The sequence below is a fragment of the Peromyscus leucopus genome, chromosome 2 (assembly GCF_004664715.2).
Source record: "Peromyscus leucopus breed LL Stock chromosome 2, UCI_PerLeu_2.1, whole genome shotgun sequence".
Classification (NCBI taxonomy): domain Eukaryota; kingdom Metazoa; phylum Chordata; class Mammalia; order Rodentia; family Cricetidae; genus Peromyscus; species Peromyscus leucopus.
In genome coordinates, this window is record NC_051064.1 from 143,221,029 (window position 1) to 143,236,063 (window position 15,035).

At 52.8% G+C, this 15,035-nt stretch overlaps 1 protein-coding gene across 2 annotated transcripts in view; it reads right to left on the reverse strand.

The window, feature by feature from the left end:
- Window positions 1–2,412: 2,412 nt before the first annotated feature.
- Window positions 2,413–15,035, reverse strand: part of Kazn (kazrin, periplakin interacting protein) — a 392,507-nt gene continuing 379,884 nt past the window's right edge. For both annotated transcript variants that reach the window (XM_028880664.2, XM_028880665.2), the window contains exons 11-15: window positions 10,348–10,579; window positions 8,275–8,376; window positions 7,695–7,861; window positions 4,035–4,149; window positions 2,413–2,949 (exon numbers count right to left, since the gene is read on the reverse strand). In XM_028880664.2, coding sequence (XP_028736497.2) covers window positions 2,785–2,949; window positions 4,035–4,149; window positions 7,695–7,861; window positions 8,275–8,376; window positions 10,348–10,579 — 781 coding nt within the window. In that variant the 3' untranslated portion in view covers window positions 2,413–2,784. The remainder of the gene's footprint in view (window positions 2,950–4,034; window positions 4,150–7,694; window positions 7,862–8,274; window positions 8,377–10,347; window positions 10,580–15,035) is intronic.

Sequence of the window (15,035 nt, forward strand, 5' to 3'; positions counted from 1 at the left end):
TTTCTGTCAGGGCCACTGAGAGTCCTGGGTAGAACTCACAGTCTAGCCCCATCTATGATGACAAGGTCTTGGCTGGGAAGGTCCCTCTGTCTGTTGTGACCTGGGCACCTGTGTGTGATCCCTGGACCCACAGCATTGCCTGGAAACTCTGTTGACTCTCAGACCTACCCATCTGTAGTGAGAGCGTCTACACTCCTAACCCTTCTGAGACCCTCAGCCTTTCTAATTAGCACCCCCATCAGTTTCAGGGGCTCCTAGTCTCCCTTCTCTGAGAAGATGCTGGGACAATAAAGGAGAAAGCCAACAAGAAAAGAGGGGTAGCCTCAGGCCGAGCATTTATTGTTACAGTGTTAGAATTCCTTGGGGAAGGTGTGGGAATCTGCCATTCACGGCTCATTTGCTTTACATTTACAAACCTTTCCTGGGTCAGGGACATTGTCACCATCCACACTGGTGGCCTCTCCTAGAGTGAGACCTGGAAGTTGCCACCACCCAGGAGGCACCTTTCCCCACAGCTTGTGAATCCATCATTGTAATAAGAGGCTTTCTGGGAAGGGGTGTCATGTCCCAGCAGGGCTGTCTCTCCCCCAGGCTCCTGCAGTGAACTCCAAAGTCACATCTGCCAAGACCCCACCCATCTTCATGACCACAGTTATTTTTTTTGGGGGGGGGGGGGTATTCTTGATCTAAGTGCCCCATGCTGGCCAGGCTTAAGAGAAATCCCTTCTCTCCACTTCTGTATTTAGCAGTCACATGACAAGCTTCTGTATCGAAGAGTCAAGACAGAGAATCTGCTAGAAGTGACCGCTGGGTGTGGATGGAGACTGGCAGAGGCACCAGGGGCAGAAGCCCAGAGTCCACCGGGAAGGAGCCTTCTGATGCCATAGGACTCCCTGCCCTTAGGAAGAGGGTGTAACTAGACCTTCCCCTCCAAGGAGCCAGCATAACCGGCAACTCTTCCAGAGAGGTTGTCGATATATTCCTGGGCCCAGAGTCTCTGTCACCCTTTAGGGACACAGTTTGAGAGTGACAGTTGATCTCAGTTAGAAGAGGGCTTCCTTCTCCTTGCTGGGCTATGGGCTCAGTAGCTTCTGGATTCCAGGGGTGGGAATGCATATTATAAACACTCTGGGTGCAGGACCTGAGCAAAGCTGGGTTATAGATACCCCAGAGGTTCACCCTGCACATTCTGGCATCTGATGTGTGTTCATCGGAGGCTGACATGCAGACAGAAAGGGTCCTCCCGATCCCAAGACCTCTGGATTTGGATTGTGAGGAAGACTGTGCCCATGGGATCATTAACGAGAAGATGTCTTCAACACGGGGACCAGCAACTCTCAAGTTCATGGGCTGTGTGTGGTCCTCCTACAAGGGGACACTCTTTATGTCACTGTGGAAGGCTTTGGTGGCTCACAGGCTGCCCCCGCTGTCAGCTTTGGGAATCTGAACCTTTCTTGGACTCCTGGTGCAAATGTCCTCAGAGAGGCTTGGTGCAGAGTGACCGCGCACAGCTGTGCTCCAGTCTCCCTAGTGTCAGTAGGGAAAGTCTCTGTTCAGTTCGACTTGGGCCTGGGTGCTGCACCCAGGACTGCAGACTGTGGTGGTGGCCCTCCCAGGCCTCGCCGGGGTCTTGGGGACTCTTTCAATATAAACATTCTGTACCCCACCCCCTTGCCTATTGACAGAGCGAACTTGTCCAGTGTCTGCAAATGTGGATGAAAGTGACTAAGCACGCCTCCCTATCCCTTCCAGTTGTTTCCTGAGAGGTTCAAAGCCTGGGACCAAGGTTAGCGCATGTTAATCCTCACAGCTTCCCTGGGAGGAACCGGAAGTATTATAGGTATGACACTGAGGCACTGAGAGGTGAGGCTACTGGGAGCAAAATAGTGGCCGATCAAGAAAGGGGCTGGCTGGGAGCTCCTTCCTTGGACAACCCAGCGACCCAGAGATTTGCACCTCTTTTAGGTCATGGGTGAGCACATCTGTCTCAGGTGACATCATGACAGAGGTTTGTTGGGTTAATGACAGGCACTCTCCCATTTTTGTGCCCATGCTTGGAATGGCTGTTTGGGACAGAGCTCAGTAACCCGCAACACCCCCCACACACACACAAACACACACTCTTGAAGTCACATTCATTCTGGTGACAGGATGTCCGCATCCTTTGGGGCTGCTGCTGCCAGGCCCCTCTGCCCTGCAGAGATCCCCTCCTGCTCCCAACATGTCCACCTCATGATGTAGTGCTCTCAAAGTGGAAGGAACACCCATGCTATTTTGCATCCTTCCAGAGCGAGTGACCAGGTGAGAGTTTACATCCTCTGCCCAGTGGGCGGAAGGGTGGCATTCACCACCTGGCCACTGCCGGCTAGCTTTGCAACTGGTTCTCAATACCCTTGGCTCTGCCAAGGCTGGTTTGGGGGGGGGGGGTTGGGTTCCTGCTCCTCCCAGCAGGGTGGAGCCCTGACACTCTTTTTCCCCTTCTTGGAAGTTCAGCGTAAAGTGCCAGGAGTACTGGGCTAGTTCCTTGAACCACAGCGCTGGGGCCACCTGCTGGGTCATGGCTGGGTGATGTGTCCTCAGGGCCTGTCTTCAGAGAAACAAGACACCTAGGTGGGCATTCTCTGTCCTTGGTGCCCACTGGAAATGGTGGCTGTCTCTGGGAATTCTGTCCTGGCACCGCATCCGCCCTCAGCCCCAGGTCTCTCTGTACAGTTGGGGGTGGGCAGCCCGGGCCACTGGGCTATTCCTCCCTTTGCTCTTCCAGAGTTGAGTCACACGGCTCTCTTACACGTTGGTGACCTCCAGGCTGTTGTATCCCTCCAAGCGACACTGTTCAGGCCTGCCTTGGAGGTCATCATCCGCACAGTCCTCATTCTCGAGAGAGCCATAGTCATCGTGAAAATCAGGTTCTTTGCTGCTGAAGCCCCTTCCTATCTTCCCCAGAGGCAGCTGAGGAGAGAGACACACACCAAAGGACAGAGGAAGAGAGAGATGAGAACTGCGCGGCGAGGCATCTCCGATCTAATTACTACGTGACCTTCAGCATCTCCCTGGACCTCTCTGGGCTCCTCCATTATTAGTACCATCCCTGCTGCCCAGACACATGGAAGGGATTTGGGGAATTTCCATGAGGAATCAACGTTTGAATTTCTAGCTAGAGATTCAAGTAGTTACCAAGGGTGACTCGGGCTAATGATCCTTTTGATGCCAAGATTGATGGTCTGAGTTCAGTCCCTGGCACCCATATTGGTGGTAGAAGAGAACTGACCCCTGCAAGATGTCCTCAGACCTCTACATGCAAGCTGTGGCATGTACAGGTGAGTTTCATGTGTTTGTGCACAAGCACACACATATAATAGAAATATTTACAAGAGCAGATAAAACATAAAAGCGAGGAAGGCTGGTTGGGGTGTAGTTCAGTGCTGGAGTGCTTGCCTAGCACACACAACGCCCTAGGGTCGATTCCCAGCACCATAAAGCCAAAGCCAGATCAAAGGCGGCCAGTCCAGGATAGATAAAGTGCCCTCAAAGGCCAGTGGGAAGCTGTTCCCGAACTGCAACTCCTATGCTCAACTGAGGTCCAGGTGCCGCCAAGTGAAGGGGAAGACATGAGTGTGGCGACCATGATGCTGATTATACTAGGCTCTGTTTGGTCTCTGCCCAGCTGCCCCTGTTCCCTGCTGCCCCAGTGGGTGTGCCGGGGGTTCCTTGTTGGCTATGGAGTTCAGAACCTAAGTCGGAGGTTTTCAGAGTCTAGGGCTCCCCGATCCCTCCGGGCAGCTAGCTGTGTGAGGTGTTCTGCACCCCTGGGGCCATTTGCTTCAGGAGGCCAGGATGAGGGGATCCTACAGTCTGTAGCCACCCTTCCATAGACTCTGCCTTGTATGGCTACTTGTCATTGTTTTAAGCAAGGGCCCGGATACTCTCCTGCGTGCACCTGTGACCTGAGGCTGCTCCAAGTTCAAAGGTGACAAAGGAACCCTAGGTCCACCCAGGAGAGGATGCCTGGTTCTCAGGACAGGAAGGCGACTTACCCGGCCAGATCTGGACTTGCTGTTGCTGCTGCTGTCCTCTTTCCCAGCTCTGGTGATGCTGGAGGCCCTGCCAGGGGGTGTCCCAAAGCGCTCAGACTCCCGGATGCCTGTGGAGCTGGGACATTTCACAGGTTGTAAGTTAGTCAGCTTGTAAGAGAGTCAACCCACTGCCACTGTCCCCAGTTCACATTCCGACTGCTTAGGAGCACTGGCTGCTCTTTCAGAGACAGGATTGGGGTTCCATTTCCAGCACCCACATGGTGGCTTACAGTTGTTTATAACTCCAGTTCCAGGGGATCTGATGCCCTTTTCTGGCCTTCATGGGCACCACATGTGGGCACCAGGCATGCGTATGGTGTACACACACAGGCAAAACACTGGTACTCATAAAATAAAATAAAATAAAATAAAATAAAATAAAATAAAATAGCCATGGATACAGCTAAGTAATAGAGTGCTTGCTTGTCTAGAATATGCAGGGCCCTGGGTTCTACCTCCAGAACTGGTTAAAAACAAACATCCATGATCCTTTCTCATGGAGTGTGAATGTGTGTGTGTGAGGGGGCGGGGAGAGGGAGAGGGAGAGGGAGAGGGAGAGGGAGAGGGAGGGAGGGAGGAGGAGGGAGGAGAGAGAGAGAGAGAGAGAGAGAGAGAGAGAGAGAGAGAGAGAGAGAGAGAGAGAGAGACTGGGGGACAAATGAAGCAGAGAAGAGACAGCACCTCGATGATGACATATTCTGACATTACTGTGAAGGACTACTGTGTCCACCCAGCCTGGGATGCTATCCAGGTTGGAGCCCTGATACTGATCTTAATGACAGGAATGTTTCTCCAGCTGGAATCTTCCCACTCAAGATTTGCACCGTGGGAGGACCACCCTGGGAGGAGCCAAAGGGTCACCACCACCATCCCCCACCCTGCTTCTCCTCTCTGAAAGCTAAGGCAGTGACAGGGAAGGAGGGCAGAGGTCAGAGACCTCCCCTGTGTGGCTCACTGCAGAACTGCCCCAGTAATATCAAATCTAGGACCCTTCTCAAGCATCTCACTATGCCCTCTGGTGGAGGGCTCTCTTGACCACTGAGGTGGTCTCTGAACTCCTTAGGAACTCTTGGGGTTCTGTGTCTCCTCAGCTGACTGAAGGTTCATGGAAGGGTCTCAGCAAAGCCTCCTGAATCCCAGCTCGGGGACCTTGTCTCACAAGCCAAGTGTGATAGGCGGGGGCAGCATCATGGACAGAGGTGACAGAAAGCTGCAGGGCTCCAGTTGAAGGCCGCACTGCCTCTCTGTCCTTGGCCCATCGGCCCCCAAGCCCTGGAGCAAGCTCACTTCCTTCTTCTGACCCAGAGGCAGGAATCCCACAACGTTCCTGCAGCTCCCAAGGAGTTGGCAGCCCAGCCAATCATGAGGAGCCACCCTTCCGTTCTCCCTCTAGACCTCCTTAGTGCTCACCGGTGAACCCTAGATAGTTCAGAGACACCTGCTACCCCCCATAGTCAAGCTCTAAGTAGTCCCACCATTGTCTACTGGTGCCTGGTCCAAGTTGTCCCTCCACGGCTCCGAGTATTTTAAGCCTGTTAAAATTTGGGGTTAGGGAAAGGGAGGTGATTCTAAGAAGAAAAGCCTTCCCTCCTGACTCAAGAAGAAATAGAAAGTCTAGAAAGTCTAGGGCTGCAGAGATGGCTTAGTGGTTAAAAGTATGCATTGTCCTTCCCAAGACCGCAGTTCGGGTCCCAGCACCCACCCTTGGTATCAGCACTCACATGCACATATCCCTACATACACACTGCACACACAGACACAGACACAGACACAGACACACACACACAGACACACACACACACACACACACACACGATTAAAAATAATACATCTTTAAAAAAGAAATATAAAATATAGATAAATCCCTAGCAAGTAGAGCTTGAATTAGTGACCACAACCCTTCCCACAAAGAAAGCCTAGAAACAGATGGCTTCCCAAATGACAGACATCTGCCCTACAAACCTTCCCAAAAAACAGAAGAAGAGGGAACACCTCCCTCTGCGCCCTGATAGGCCAGGACTGCACCAACACCAAAATCCAGACAGAAGGCCTGAGAAGCAGGATGACTACAGGCCAGGTATGGTGGTGCATACCCGCAATTCCAGCACTTGGGGAAGTTGAGGCAGGAGGATGCATGACTCTAGACCAGCCTGGGCTACATAGTGAGTTGAAGGTCAGCTTGGGTTACATAATGAGACCCTGTCTCAAAGTCACCAACAGTAACCTGCTCCCCTGAAATCCCCCCAAAACAAAACAAGCTGGCTCTCCCCTGAGAAGCCCGCATCCCTGCTGTTGGGTGTGTATTTTATTTTATGTATTATTTATTTTTATTTTATGTGTATTGGTGTTTTCCCTGCATGTCTGTGTGAGGGTGTTGGATCCCCTGGAACTTACAGACAGTTGTGAACTGCTAGGTGGTGCTGGAAATTGAACCCAGGTCCTTGAGAAGAGCAGACAGTGCTCTTAACCACTGAGCCCCCTTTGAGTGTGTCTTATTTCCTTCCAAAGTGCCTCTCATTCTCTTAACCTTCATGCTTAAAAAAAAGTCTTTTAAGCCAGGAGGTGGTGGTGCATGCCTTTAATCCCAGCACTTAGGAGGCAGAGCCAGGCAGATCTCTGTGAGTTCAAGGCCAGCCTGGTCTACAGAGAGGATCCAGGAAAGGTGCAAAGCTACACAGAGAAACCCTGTCTCGAAAAACCAAAACCAAAACCAAAAAAAAAAAAAAGTCTTTTAATAAATTCCAACTCTTCTTCAAAGGAAACAAACAACAAAAATCCAAAGCCCAAACCAAATCAAACCTGTATAGATCAGTAAGCCTTATGAATATAAATACAAAAACCTCCCACCCCACCAATCAGATTGAACAACAGAAAGGACTGGATACTCTGAGCAAGTGAGACCTCTCCCGGGAACACAAGGTTGGCTGGACACATGGACAGAAATGTAGTTCACAGTATCCATATAACACAAGACCAAACAGGATGTTGCTGCTGGGTGGCCTTGGGAAGCAGTGACTCTTAGAACTAGTTTGCCACCTGTGACAGGATGCTAGGATGAAATATGTCCCCCGTAAGCGCTGGACAAGTGCTGGTCCACACCCTAGTGTGACCCCCGAGTACCACTTGTAAGGGCAGCATCCACAGAGAGGGTCTGGGCTGTCTGTATGTTCATTCTGATCCAGGGGATCCAGGATAGATGGGTGGCCATGCTCTGCTCCCTTGGACCAGAAGCACGGTTTATATGTCAAATCCTGCCTCTAAACCTTTGTTTCCATGGCTACACCTGGCAGAATGGCCACCTTGTTCTATGAAATCAGTGCACATTGTCCTCAGCTCAAGTCACACCTCACTCGGCCTTTCTCACTCACAACTGCTCACTCTCCCTATTCTAAACGTCCCAGCAGCGCGTATTTATTAACTCACACATTCAGGACCCAACACTCCTCTTTCTAGTATCTGACCTTCTCAGAGCCTCAGCTTCCTGACCAGCTTGATGCAAGGACAGGTGGCACTCAGCCAGGCAAGGACCAAGACTGTGACAATACCATTTGCTTCCTCACCCTGTGCCCCGCATCCCACAGTCTGTGCCCCATACCTCACACCTGTGCCCTTCACACTCACTTGGCCGGGTGGAAGATAGTGCTCATCTCCTCTGCCAAGTGTCTTCGGAGGATGTGCTTCCCGCTGGGGATGCCTAGGGCGGTGGCCATGGCCTCGGCATTGAAGGTGGGCTCCAGCACCAGCACAGCACCATGGACACCGCTGTTGGTCAGGTTGTCCGCATACTCCTGAGGGCGGAAGCGTGAGGCTGGGTGGTCTTGGGGACCAACTGTGACAAGCAGAGATATGACCCCAACTACAAGGGTTTCACCTATGGGGGTCAACTGATTTGAGAGTGAAGGGGACCTGTTCCTTATCCTCAGAGCTGTAAACATAGGGGTCTTATGTCACTGACACTGGCTGGACCCTGGCAGGAGCCATCGATGGTTATGGAAAAAGTATTGCGAAGAACTGTCCAGTGATGAGAGCACTCAACAGGGGCCCTTGTGTAGCACTGAGGACTCCTCCAGTGACAGAAAGTGTGACCTTGTCAGGCTGAGTGATGGTGCCCCCTACCTTACATCAAAGTGGACATTGATTTGCATGTCATTTGCACAGGCTGGAGAATCAGCCCCCTGCCTCCACCACCATCGCCCCTCACCTTCAGGTCGATATCGCGCACCCACTTGAGCACCCGCTGGTTGGTCCAGACCACAGGGTCTGTGTTCTGTGTTTCGCAGCGGGCTCGGCGCTCCTGGAGGACCTGGGAGATGGGGAACAGGGAGTCAGTTGAGGGGATGAGGGACACACGGAGGTCACATGCAGAAGGACGTTCCATGTGTATTAGTGGGGACCTCGGAGGGCAAGTGTGATGAGGGCCACCCACAGCTGCCTGAGCCACACCATCCATGTTGTGAGAAACAGAAGGAGCTGCTTCCCAGGATGCAGGGGATCAGGTGTGTGGGCTGGATAGAGACCCACAGTCTGTCTGCTCAATGTCCCCCAGGCCTGTGGCAGCTCTGTCCCAGTGATAGGAACAGTGATGGACATTTGTGGAGACCCTGCCTATGGCAGGGAGGTTCTTGGGTCTGTACATCCTGGTTTAAAATACCATCATTGGGGTCCTGAGGATGACTCAGCTTTCTGTCGTTTTCACAAGTCGTTCTAGGGGACTGATTCCCAGGCCAAGAGCTCCAGAGGCATGCCCTCTGTGGCAGTTTAAAAAGAATGCCCCTCCCCCCCCCCGTAGGCTCATGTATTTGAATCTCTGGTTCCCATTGGTGGAAGTGTTTAGGAAGGATTAGGACTTGGGACTTTATTGGAGAAGGTGTGTCACTGAGAGTGAGCTTTGAGGTGCATTCCCAGTCTCTCTTTCTCTGCCTCTGCTTGTGATCAGGTGTGAGCTCTGAGCTGCTGCAGCACCATGCTCACCCACCTGCTACCACGCTTCCTGCTGTGGGAAATGGACTCACCCTCTGAAGCTGTGAGCGAGCCCCCAGCGAAATGATTTCTTTTATAAGTTGCCTCCATCATGGTGTCTCTTCACAGCAACAGAACAGCAGCTAAGACCCCCTCTCTAGGACTTCCGGCCCAAAGTCCTCTTCACTTTCCCTATCTCAGTGAGTCCTGCTCCATGTCACTGTCAGAACACCCCGTGTCTACCCTCTTCATCACACTGGGGCTCCTAGAGGCCAAGGCCTGGCCCCCATCTTCTCCTTCTGCCCAGCCATGCTGTGGGTGACAGGACCACAAGGCTAACGGCCTTCTCTGTGTTCCTCTCTCAACACCGAGCTACTTAGGCTCTGACATGGCTCTAGATAAAGTCAACCACAAGGACCCAACCCTGAGGACCAGCCTCTCAGTGACTTTCCCCAGGGGACTTGGAGGGGACTGAGGCTGGGGTCCTGTGCTCTCTGGCTTAGCAGAGTTCAGAATCAAGGGGCATCAGAACTGCCACAACAGTCAGGGTTCTGGTCCCATCCCCCGTCCCAAGCCCACTGGCACTCATTCTGTTCTCCTGCTGCTACAGAGCTGGACTCTGGGCCTTGGTCACCATGGTTCTCTCTGCTGTATTGTCTTCCTTGATCATCAGTTGCTGATTTTTTAATCTTTGTTTAATTCCACAACCTCAGACTCTCCTGATCCCCAAGAAGGTGTTTCTCAGAGCTTTCAGAGAGCCCTGAGTGTCCTCCTCAGGGTTGTTACCATGGACTTCAGTGGTTCTCCCTGAGGAGCAATGGATTCTGAGGTTGAGGGTTCCCTCAGTCCCCTCAAGAAAGGAGTTGCTAGAAGGGGGAGAGAGCAAGAGATGTTGGATGAAGGGATGGGTGAATGGATGGATGAAGGGATGTGTATATGGGTGGATGGATGGATGAGGGTTAGTGGGATGGAAAGTGGATAGGTGGATAGATGGGGAGTAGATTGACTGTGGGTTAAGTATATGGGTGGGTGGGTGGGTGAAGGGTTGGATGGATGGACAGTGGGTAGGTAGATAGATGGGGGTGTAGATGGGCAATGGGTGGGCAGGTGGATAGAGGGATGGATGGGTAAACAGATGGGTGGATATGTGAATGGGTGGATAGATGAGTGAATGATTGGGTGGGTAGATTGATGGATGAATAAGTGAATGGATGGATGGATCAGTGTGTGGATGGGTGAATGGTTGGACAGAAATTGGATGTGGAGATGGGTTGTGGGAGAGTCCTGCCCCCGCCCCACCCCTTATAATCCTCACCTCCCTGCTGAAGTTCACTTGGTACAGCAGCTCGATCCCCAGCAAGATGCTGACTTGGTGGAACTTCTTGGAGACGTTCAGGTGCTTCTCTAGGTCCCGCTTCATCAGGGAGTTCAGCATCCTCCCATCGACCAGGTGGTTCTGGAAGGCCTGGGAATACTGGGACAGGCCGATGTCATTCAGCCAAGCCTTGGCCACCCAGTGATGGTCTAGGTCGGCAGCTTTGGACAGACTGAGGAGACACAGCCAGAGAGAAGTGGGGGTGGGGAAAGTGTCAGAGGCAGGGGCAGGTGGAAATGGTGCCAGAGATGGGGAGAGGGGACAAAAGACAGGACAGGGAGTAGACAGGAAAGCCAGAGATCAGCGGGGAAAGGGATGGAGTAGAGAGATAGAGGAAAGAAAAGAAAAGAATGGAGTGATCAGAGACGTGGAGAGAGAGAGACTGAGACAGAGACAGAGATTCAGACACACACAGAAAGAGCGACTAAGACAGACAGACAGACACACATTCAGGCAGAGGTGGGTAGGGAGGGAGAGAGCAAGGCAGAGAGACAGACAGAACTAAAGAGCAGCAGAGGTTCACAGGAACAAAATGAATACCCCTGGACCACATTCAGACTAAAACTGAAAGGGGTGGTGTCAGGAGAAGGGTTACCTACAGAAAGTGTCCCTCAGGGGGACCCATCCATGCTTTGACCCACCCTCTTTCCCTAGGGATCTGCAGGACTCCTCAAAGTCCCAGGATGACCACCCCCCTTCTTGTCCACCTGTCTGTTATCCTCTGGTGCCCTTTCCTGTTTGAAGGAGGATGAGAAGTCTTCTTGGATCCACACATAGTGTTCCAGGTCTTCTGTCCCAAGACAGGGCTGTGGCTCAGCCCTTCCCCCATTGGCTCATCTCTGAGTCAGAGAAACCCAGATCTCCCTATCCCCGGGATGCTGTCACTACCTTGCTGTCACACCTCAGACTTGCGCAGGACCTCAGAAACATGCACATTGTAGGTACACACACACACACACACACACACACACACACACACACACACACAAAGCTTTAAAAGCTTTATTCACTATTTTAGGTGTATGTGTGGGTGTGCCTGTGTAAGCTCATGCACACCATGTGTGTGTAGGTGTCCTTGGAGGCCAGAGGGTGTCTACTTGTCTGGAATTGGAGGTACTGGTTGTGAGCTGCCTGGTGTGCGTTCTGCAGAAAGGCTTTGCTGAAGGATAGGGAAACGCCTGGCAAGGCGGGTCTCTAGATGTCATTCCTCTGACTGCCACACGGTGGCAGCCTCACAGAAGGAATGAGGTCCTCACAACATACCTGCAGAGGAACTTGAAAAATGACCTAGTGCTGGCTGGTGGGAGCACAACGTTGTCTAGGTGGGAGCCAGGAGCAAACACGAGGGGAACACTCAGTGGAGGGGAACACAGTTGGCTTACAAAGGGATGCTGCCCTTCTCTGGGGCAGCTGGAGAGAGCTGGCATGCCCAATGCTGTTCCTATTTCAGATGCTTTCCTGTCCTTTTACCCAACACCTGATGAGCATCTTCTGAGCCTGCACTCAAGGTGCTGACAGGGCTCTCTCCTCCGTCCCCAGGGGCTGTCTTCCATCTAAGATTGTCCCCGCCTTCAATCCTGCCGTTCTGGTTACTGCCCTCAAAGCACTCAATGCCCGGTGCATTTAAGTACAAAGGGATTTATCCACTGGTTTATTGCCCCTCGTCCCTAACTTAGGGTACAGGAGTGGTGGTCAGGACCAGGGCCGTGTTCTCTGACACAGTGGGTGTGGGGCTGATTGGCAGACACTCACTAACTACTTGTTGGCAGGATGTCTGCATGGGTCCTGGCTCCCTCTCCCTCCCTCTGCCCAACCTCCTGGAACTGCTTCGCTGTTTCCCCAAGCAGAACCTTGTCCTCTGTCTCCAGGCCTGCTGCCCACCATTCCCTCTTTATCATCTCCTCCAGGCTCCACTGGGCTGTCTAGTCTCCCAGACACCTTTCAGGAACTCCCCCCAGGACCAGGATCCTTTCTCTTGCCAAAGGTCGCAGATCCCCATGTGTACCTGGCATGTTGGGGTTAACTACAGCTTGTAGGCCAACTCCCTCACTAGACCGTCCTGGCGAGGCCCAGGCCAGCTCCCTTGGCCCCCCCTGCAGAGTGAATGCTGCCTGGAATGTCTCATAACTAACTGTTCAAAGCCAGGGGTGGGACTGGGTTCCACTCTGCCCTGATGTGGCTCCTACACCAGAACATTCCAGCCCAAGATAATCTTCCTTCTGGGATGATGGTTCCAGTGCAGAGCTTGTTCGCCCTCCAGGGCTGGCCTACTTTGGCACAGAGGGCCCTTGCCCAGCCCCAGCCCTCATGGCCGTCATGGCTCTGAATTGGAGGCTCCTGGCAGGGTTGTCACTGACGGGAATAAGGCAAGAGTGCCCCGCCCCCCATCCTTCTGAAGTCAATGGTGCCACAATGTTGGGGTTGGTGGCCAGGAGGCACACCTGGCCTGACCTCCTCAGCCGTGGCTGACTTGTACCCAGCAGTGTCCCTCTACAAGCTCCCAAAGAACGTGCATCAGACCTTCAAAACGCCTCTGCACTGAAGCTCAGTCATGCTTGCCCGGCTGCTGCTCAGAGCTGACCTAGGGACTCAAGTCTGGCTTCCAAAGGAACCCAGTTGCTGTTTCATTAACAGTTGTCCGTACCTCTTCCTCAGGTGGAGCTAGGCCGGACCCCGTGGTCTGATGACAGGCATGTCATGGAGAGACCATCTGGTTATATTGGGAGACTGTTCTGGGTTTGGGAGCATGCAACCCCAAGACTCAGTTTCCTCTGTAAAAATGGAGATAGCCACACTTGCCGCATGGAGTGGTGGGGACTGAAGGGGTTGGAGAACAGGAATCCCTAAGCCCAGCTCCACAGCCAACAATAGGAGGTGACAGTGTTTCTACCACACTGGTAACACAGGAGGGTGGGAAGACGATGTCCTTACAGCCAGCTCTGGGTGTGTGTGCGACTTTTTCATGTTATCTGTCTGCACTTGATTCTTTATCTCTAAGAGGAGGGTAATTATGTCTGAAGCATGGATGGAACGGGTGAGTGGAATTGTATTTGTAAAGAGACAAGTGACGGTTTGGCAAGGGGGGGCGGTGTTGGGCCCGGAGTGGCCACGTCCATTATCACAGTTGACCGAGTTTGAGAAACCCACCCTGGGTCTCTGACCCCAGAGTCCACGAGCTTTTAAAAGTTCTGTGGCTGAGTCAGAGGGCTCCAGACGCAAAGATGTAGCCTTGTACAGCTCATCTGGGGAAGGATCAGCCTGTACTGGATTCCTAAAAGGGTTCCAGTCCTTAACTTCTGGTTAAATCTTCCCTCTTTACTTCACAGGGAAGGAAACTGAATCCCAGAGAAGGCAGAGCGACCTGGCATAGGAATCTCACAGTAAGGGCTCTCTTCATGGGGCCTGGGCTGTCTAATGTGGGGACCCCTTGTTCCTTGGGATGATCCTGCTTTAACTCTCGCCTGCACACATGGCTGTGCTTTTGAACCACACCTTTCTGAGCTCCTGAGGGGACCAGTGTTTGTCCCTACATCCACATTTCTATGTGATGGCGTCTGAAGTGGGGCCATGGGAGGCGTTAGGGTTACCTGGCGTCACTGGTGGTAAATGATACTGCTGCCATGTATAACCAGGGGGTACCCCTGCTGGAGCCTGGCCCCCCTGGACCTTGCTCCCCTAGACTTGTAGTTTTCAGGGCTGGGAGAAATAGCTGTCTGTTGTTTATGCCACCCAGTTGGTAGCATTTTGTTATGGCAACCCAAGCTGACGGGAAGAGCCATGCTTTGGGGACAGTGGTGGACACTTAGGCAGTAGCGGGGACTTCTGAGAGCTGAAGCCAGCAGCCGCACGTGCTTGAGGAACGTAGGCAGCGTGGAGGAAACCTCTAGGATGTGGGGCATGGTGTGAGCGGGAGGGGGTTTCTAGCTCCAGTGGTCAGGATGGTTGATGTGCAGGGACTTTGGGGTCTAGAGAAAGGAAGTGGTCCGGAGGTGGCTGGGAAGGTGCAGCTGGAGTTCTCGGGAGGGAGGACCCAGCAGGGTCGAAGGTGCCTCCCGCACCACCCCGTCAGCCCTTCCCTCCTAGCCTGACAGCTCTGCTGCTGGCTCTGAGCTGCCAGCTTTCTGACCCTTTCTCAGTAATCCTTGCCACCTTGGCATGGCACCAGGGCCCCTCTCCTGCCACATAGGATTGTGTGCACTCCTCAGCCCCTTCTCTCTGTCTCTGTCTCTCTGTCTGTCTCTGTCTCTCTGTCTCTCTGTCCTGTCTCTGTCTCTCTGTCTCTGTCTCTCTCTGTCTCTGTCTCTCTCTGTCTCTGTCTGTGTCTGTCTGTCTGTCTGTCTGTCTGTCTGTCTCTCTCTCTCTCTCTCTCTCTCTCTCTCTCTCTCTTGCTGTTAATCCACAAAGCATCTTCTGCAGTTAGTAGCACACACCATCGGGTTTGATTAATTAACTGTACAGAAACGAAGGGAAACCAGCGAAGGAGATAATTATGCAAAACAGACCGTGTCAGGTTTACAAAACTGGCCCCTCCCCACTCTGAGCTCCAGGGACCGGGTGTTGGGGGGAGGGGGGCTTCTTCCCTTTGCATAAGAGTTGTTCAAAAGGTGGAACCCCAGGAAGTCAAGAGA